This window comes from Myotis brandtii, unplaced genomic scaffold, assembly GCF_000412655.1.
Source record: "Myotis brandtii unplaced genomic scaffold, ASM41265v1 scaffold640, whole genome shotgun sequence".
Lineage (NCBI taxonomy): Eukaryota > Metazoa > Chordata > Mammalia > Chiroptera > Vespertilionidae > Myotis > Myotis brandtii.
This window is the reverse complement of record NW_005370461.1, coordinates 228,079-234,048: the sequence shown is the minus strand read 5'-3', so window position 1 is coordinate 234,048 and position 5,970 is coordinate 228,079. Positions and strand designations below refer to the sequence as shown.

General features: G+C 41.7%; 1 protein-coding gene across 1 annotated transcript in view; it reads right to left on the bottom strand.

The window, feature by feature from the left end:
* Positions 1-1,059: 1,059 nt before the first annotated feature.
* SLC35F4 (solute carrier family 35, member F4) overlaps positions 1,060-5,970 on the bottom strand; it is a 173,728-nt gene continuing 168,817 nt past the window's right edge. The window contains exons 7-8 of the mRNA XM_014528595.1: positions 4,356-4,445; positions 1,060-1,511 (exon numbers count right to left, since the gene is read on the bottom strand). Of these exons, the coding sequence (XP_014384081.1) occupies positions 1,270-1,511; positions 4,356-4,445 (332 nt within the window). The 3' untranslated portion in view covers positions 1,060-1,269. The remainder of the gene's footprint in view (positions 1,512-4,355; positions 4,446-5,970) is intronic.

Genomic DNA, 5,970 nt, shown 5'->3' with positions numbered 1-5,970 from the left:
TAGTGATTGGTGGTACCATTAACCTAGACAGGGAACAAGGGAGAGGAAGGATGATAAATTCAACTGTATTCTGGAATCTAAAGTGAACAATGAGGCATCCAAGTGAGCTTGCAGAAGGCATTTGGATAGTCTAATCTGAAGCTCAGGGGACCAATCTGGGCTGGAGATAAAGATTTTGAAGCTGCCACCACCACCTGAATGACATTTGATACATGAAAGCAGATGAGATCCCCAAGTGAAAATGTGGAGTGAGGTGCTAAGAAGGCCAATGATGAGATCAGCCTAGGAAGAGGAGCCCAGAGAAGCAACCAGTGGGAGAGGAAGAGAACTAGGAGATTATAGTGGGATCAAGGAGAAGAGACTATTTTAGGAAGAAAGGAATGGTCATTGTGTCAAATGCTCAGAGAGGACCATAAAGTGGGGGTTGAATGGTGTCAATATGGTTTTTCAAGAGAGAGGTCATTGGTGACTTTGGGGAGTGAACTTCCTGGGGAATGATGAGAGCAGGTGGGTTGCAGTGGGTTGAAGAGTGAATGGGAGTTGTAGAAGTGACAGCAAATATAAATGACTCTCAAAAACTTGGTGGTGAAGGACTTTTGAGATGGTTGGTAACAGATGTCCTCGCTATCACCACTGTGCCATTTTCAGATGTGTACCTCCTATTAGAGGTGTTTGTAACCTCCCTTATGCTCTGTACTACTGCAAGCATGTTGAACGTACAGATGCGGTCTTCTACATCCTCACCTCTTCTTAGTTCCTAATGTAGGTCTTGCATGTAGAAAGAAGGTGCTCTGTTGATATGTTTACTTACTAGTACTTTCCAGCTTTCAAATTTAAGGCTCTTATTGGACTTAAATATATATATATATAAAGTGTGTGTTCTTTTCATGTGTTTGCCTCTTATGCAACTTTCTCTGAATAAAAAGGTCTCAATTCTAGGTGGGAAAAAGGCAATGACACAGATCCATAAAAATTTAGTAGAAGGAATGTTTTCAGAAAATTTTGTGAATTGGGGAAAAATCCCCCCTCCCCCCCCAAAAGCCCCAGAAGAAATAGAACAAGGATAAATATGTTTTAATAAAAAAATTTATTATGATTATTTACACCTCCTTGATAAGCATATAAATGTAAACTTTTATTGTTGGCTTTATTTCACAGATGACTTATCCAAATTCAGAGTTAATACCATCACGTGAGTATACAGGTAGTGAGAAAATTTTATTATATTCACAGAATATACATACACGTGCATTCAAAATGTGTCCCTCCTTAAGCCAGTGGTATAGACACTGCCCCGTTGACCCTGCTTCTGCTTCGCAGGTGGACACTGGACTCTGTGATGTCGTCCACATGCTCCTCGCTCTTCTTTTCCTTCAGGCTGTTGATGAATCTCAGGGTGATTTCATCCCACTCCTCCGGCAATAGCATCAGCAGAAATCCAATGCAGATGATGATGGTAGCAGCCAGGCGCACGACATTGAAGATCACCTCCTGCTTCAGGAGATCCACAGCTAAACAAGAAATATCAGGTCAGTCACTGTCTATGACTCGTTCTAAGCTTTCTTAAAAAGAAAAGACCAAAGTTGGTGCTACTTCTAGAGATTTCCAAAGGTCTTCCTTGTTCTTTCAAGCTCATCTTTCCTTTTTTTATACCATCATCTGTGGCATTCCCTTCCTTTGCTTTTCATTCCTTCTCACTAAATCAGCCGTGGGCAAACTACGGCCCGCAGGCCGGATCCGGCCCGTTTGAAATGAATAAAACTAAAAAAAAAAAAGACTGTACCCTTTTATGTAATGATGTTTACTTTGAATTTATATTAGTTCACACAAACATTCCATCCATGCTTTTGTTCCGGCCCTCCGGTCCAGTTTAAGAACCCATTGTGGCCCTCGAGTCAAAAAGTTTGCCCACCCCTGCACTAAATCATACTTATCCTTCAAGGCCCCTATGATCTGATTTCATCACCTCTGCAGTTTTACTTCTTAGGATTTTCCCTCTGCATCCCTTCATGCTTCTCCAAGTTTCATTGGCCCACTGAAGATTTTACAAATGAGCCAACCTGTTAATGTCTAGGTCTTTTGCACATGCTGTTCTTTTACAAATTTTCAATTGAGGTGAACTTCATGTAACATAAAATCGACCATTTTAAAGTGCATTTAGTGGCATTTAGTGCATGCATCATGTTGTACAACCATCACCTCTGCCTGCTTCCAAAGTATCTCCATCACTTGAAAATAAAACTTCATATTCATTAAGCAGCCTCTTAGTCCCAGCCCCCAGCCCCTGGCAACCACCAATCTACTGTTGGTTTCTATAGCTTTACCTATTCTGGATACTTCATATAAATGGAGTCACACTCTATGTGATCTTTTGTGTCTGGCTTCTTTTCACTTAGCATGATGTTTTTGAGGTTTATCCATGTTGTGTCATGTATTCATACTTTCTCCCTTTTAATGGCTGAATAATATCCCATTGTATGTGTCATGATTTGTTTATCCATTCACTTGTTGATGGACATTTAGGTGTTTCCACATTGGACCATTGTGAATAATACTGCTATTTACATTCATGTACAATGATATTTTTGAGTCCCTGTTTTCAATTTGCGGGGTAGGTACCTAATAGTGGAATTGTTGGTCTTACACACACTGTTCTTTTTCCATGGAATGCCCTTCCCTCCTCATATCCACTTCATCCAGCTAACCCCCTTCCCCATTAGATCTCCCTGGTTAGGTTTTTTGCAGGAAGCCTTCTTGGTTGCCCCTCCTGTCAGAGCATTCAATACATGCCTCTGTCAAAGCAATTCTCTCTACATTGTATTTACTCAATTCCTTTTGTCTCCCTCTGTTAATACATAGTCTGAAATCAGGGACTATGCCTTATTCAGGATGTATCACCAGTGTTATCAGAGTTCCTGGCTATCCTAAGTGCTCAGAAATCATTTATTGAATGAATGAACACATGGATGAATGAATAAACTTTTTTGACAACTCCAATCCTCCTTAGTATTCTTTTCCTCTGATTATCTTATGGTCCTTGGAGTCTATTACACAATTTGACATTTAATCATAAATTACTTTGTAGAGTTCTAAGTTATTTCATGCATGGAAGTATTATTTTCCAAATGCAGGCATACGCTTCTTAAGGAAACAATAAATATCACTTTCCTGTTTCTTCTACAATCCTGATCACATAGTAAGTGCTCAAGAAACATTTCTTTTTATTGTCCTGAAACAAAGAAGATGGCTACCCAAGGCTTGGAATCATAGAATTTTAAAGTTAGAAGGACTGTAGAGTCATCCAGATAACCTACTTCCAATACTTGTTCCACTGAAAGATTTCATTAGAAAGATTATCCTGGAAAGAAATAGCTTCTCCTCTTGTCCCTGAAGTAAATCAAATTGCTTTTTCCTATATCTGTACGAGAGAGCCATCTGCTGTGCCCGCGGGAGAAGCTTCCCCAGTTCCCCATGGATGGTCTGATGGGGAGCCAACACCCTGTGCCTTTCCTACACTTTCATTAGTGACGTTTACTTGAGAGTCCTATGCTGGGATGCCTTTTGTTTCCATAAGATTTCCTCTAAAAATACCACAAAATAGGTTGTGAGATTACATACATGAAACTCAAATGATGCATTTGGTATTTAATTCTAAAAGCACAACCAAGTAAAGACAGTGTTTGTAGCTGCAAATAGTAAGTGCTCAAGAAACATTTCTTTTTATTGTCCTGAGACAAAGAAGATGGCTACCCAAGGCTTGGAATCATAGAATTTTAAAGTTAGAAGGACTGTAGAGTCATCCAGATAACCTACTTCCAATACTTGTTCCACTGAAAGATTTCATTAGAAAGATTATCCTGGAAAAAAATAGCTTCTCCTCTTGTCCCTGAAGTGAATCAAATTGCTTTTTCCTATATCTGTAGGAGAGAGCCATCTGCTGTGCCCACGGGAGAAGCTTCCCCAGCTCCCCATGGATGGTCTGATGGGGAACCAACACCCTGTGCCTTTCCTACACTTTCATTAGTGATGTTTACTTGAGAGTCCTATGCTGGGATGCCTTTTGTTTCCATAAGATTTCCTCTAAAAATACCACAAAATAGGTTGTCAGGGAGATTACATGAAACTCAAATGATGCATTTGGTATTTAATTCTAAAAGCACAACCAAGTAAAGACAGTGTTTGTAGCTGCAAATTTTAAATCTGTTGCAGAGTTATTCTGTTGTCTGCCACCTTCATATTTAAAAACATCTTCCCAGGCGAGGGACATAATTCACAATTGCTCAAAGAAACAACTCAGGGTGTAAAACAAACACAAGCAGGAGACTTACTGTGTGCATGTCAAATCGTACCAGTACCTGCATTTCCAGGAACGCTGAGCAGTGTCCCAATGGAGATTAGGATCGGGTATGTCAGCACCACGCCGACATTCACCAGGATGTTGAAGACTGTAAAATTAAGGAGGATATTGACAATATTGGAGGATAAAGGGGAGTTGGTTTGCTGGGTGTTTTCCTTCTTAACATAAAAGAATCAATGTCAATGCCTTTTAAACTGTCTGCACCTTTGGTCAATTAATCCTCTGATTTTGGAGGTAGATGCATGGGTATCTCTCCTGAAGTAGTCTTATTCTTTTCTCCTCCTCTGCCACTCTGGTTGCCTGAGCTCTCGCCAATTGGCTAACAAAGGGTGTATGGCGCAAATGCAAAACGGTGAAATGATCAATTCACTATGCTGTCATACTGCACCCAGTGGAGTGTGAAGACCTCGCTGCTTGGGGGAGGACCACAGGGTCCAGCCGCACAGGAGGTACCCAGCCCGAGCAGGCTTGCTCAGGAGCATGTCCAGGGCTACACGCTGGAGAAGGGCTACTTTGCAGCAAGCTGGAGATCATGTGCACACAGATGGGGCCACGAGTCAGTGAAATTTCGATTGTTCCCAATTAGACTGGTTTTGGCCAGGAAATCATCTAGGTACTTTTCATTAGGATGTTTCATCTTATGGGAACACTCCTATTGATTTCTACTGAAATTAGCAGAGGTTATGACAGGTCATAACCACATATTTTTGGCCTTCAAAAGTAGAATTCAAAGGACCAACAATGAGTATCTGATTATTCTCTTGTTGCATTTCCTGTCTTGCTTAAGACCTTCCCTTAGGGGCCTGGGCCAGAGTAGAAAAAGAAGACCCCTGTGCCTATGGGGAAAGAAAATAAGGGCATTTTTTTCCTTCTAAGTATTACAGTGCTGCTTCAGGTTATGCTTCCGATGATGTCACTTTGATAAAGAAAATCAAGTGAGGGTTGGCAGATGTCTTGCAGGCTAAGTCTTGTGGGTAAATGTGGAGTGGGCAGAGGGGGCTGTCTTAGGTGGTCTGAGGAGAGAGGAGCAGAATGAAAACAATTCGATTCTGAGTAAGGAGCCTGAGTCATGGGGGTGGGGGTGGATGTGTTCGACTGCTTGGCCAGAGAAGAGCAGGCTTATTATTTTTCAGTTTCCTCTAATATCGAGCTACAGCAGGAGCACAGCCTGAAAGTAGGAGCCCCTAGTTGCTCAGGTGAAGCCGACACTCATATAGGGAATTGGGAGAAAGAATATTAAAAAGAGTCTGGGTGACTTTTTCTTGGTCATTGACTAGGGGCAGCCTACTTGGCTGAGCCACCAAGCCCAGTTCTGCCTTCTTGCCCTGCTTTGTGAGGGTTTGCTATCTCAAATTCATTCTCTATACACAGCTAGAGTGGGCTGTGTAAGCTGCAGATGTGAGGCTGTCATCTCCCTGCTGAGAGATTAGTAAATGGATTTTAAATTCAACCTGTTCCACCTGGCTTCCCAGGTCCTCTATAGCCCACTTCCCTCCTGAATGTCCTCTCCTTCTTTCCTTCCCCTCTTCTTTCTTCCTTCCTTTCCCTTCCTTCCTTCCTTCCTTCCTTCCTTCCTTCCTTCCTTCCTTCCTTCCTTCCTCCCTCCCTCCCTC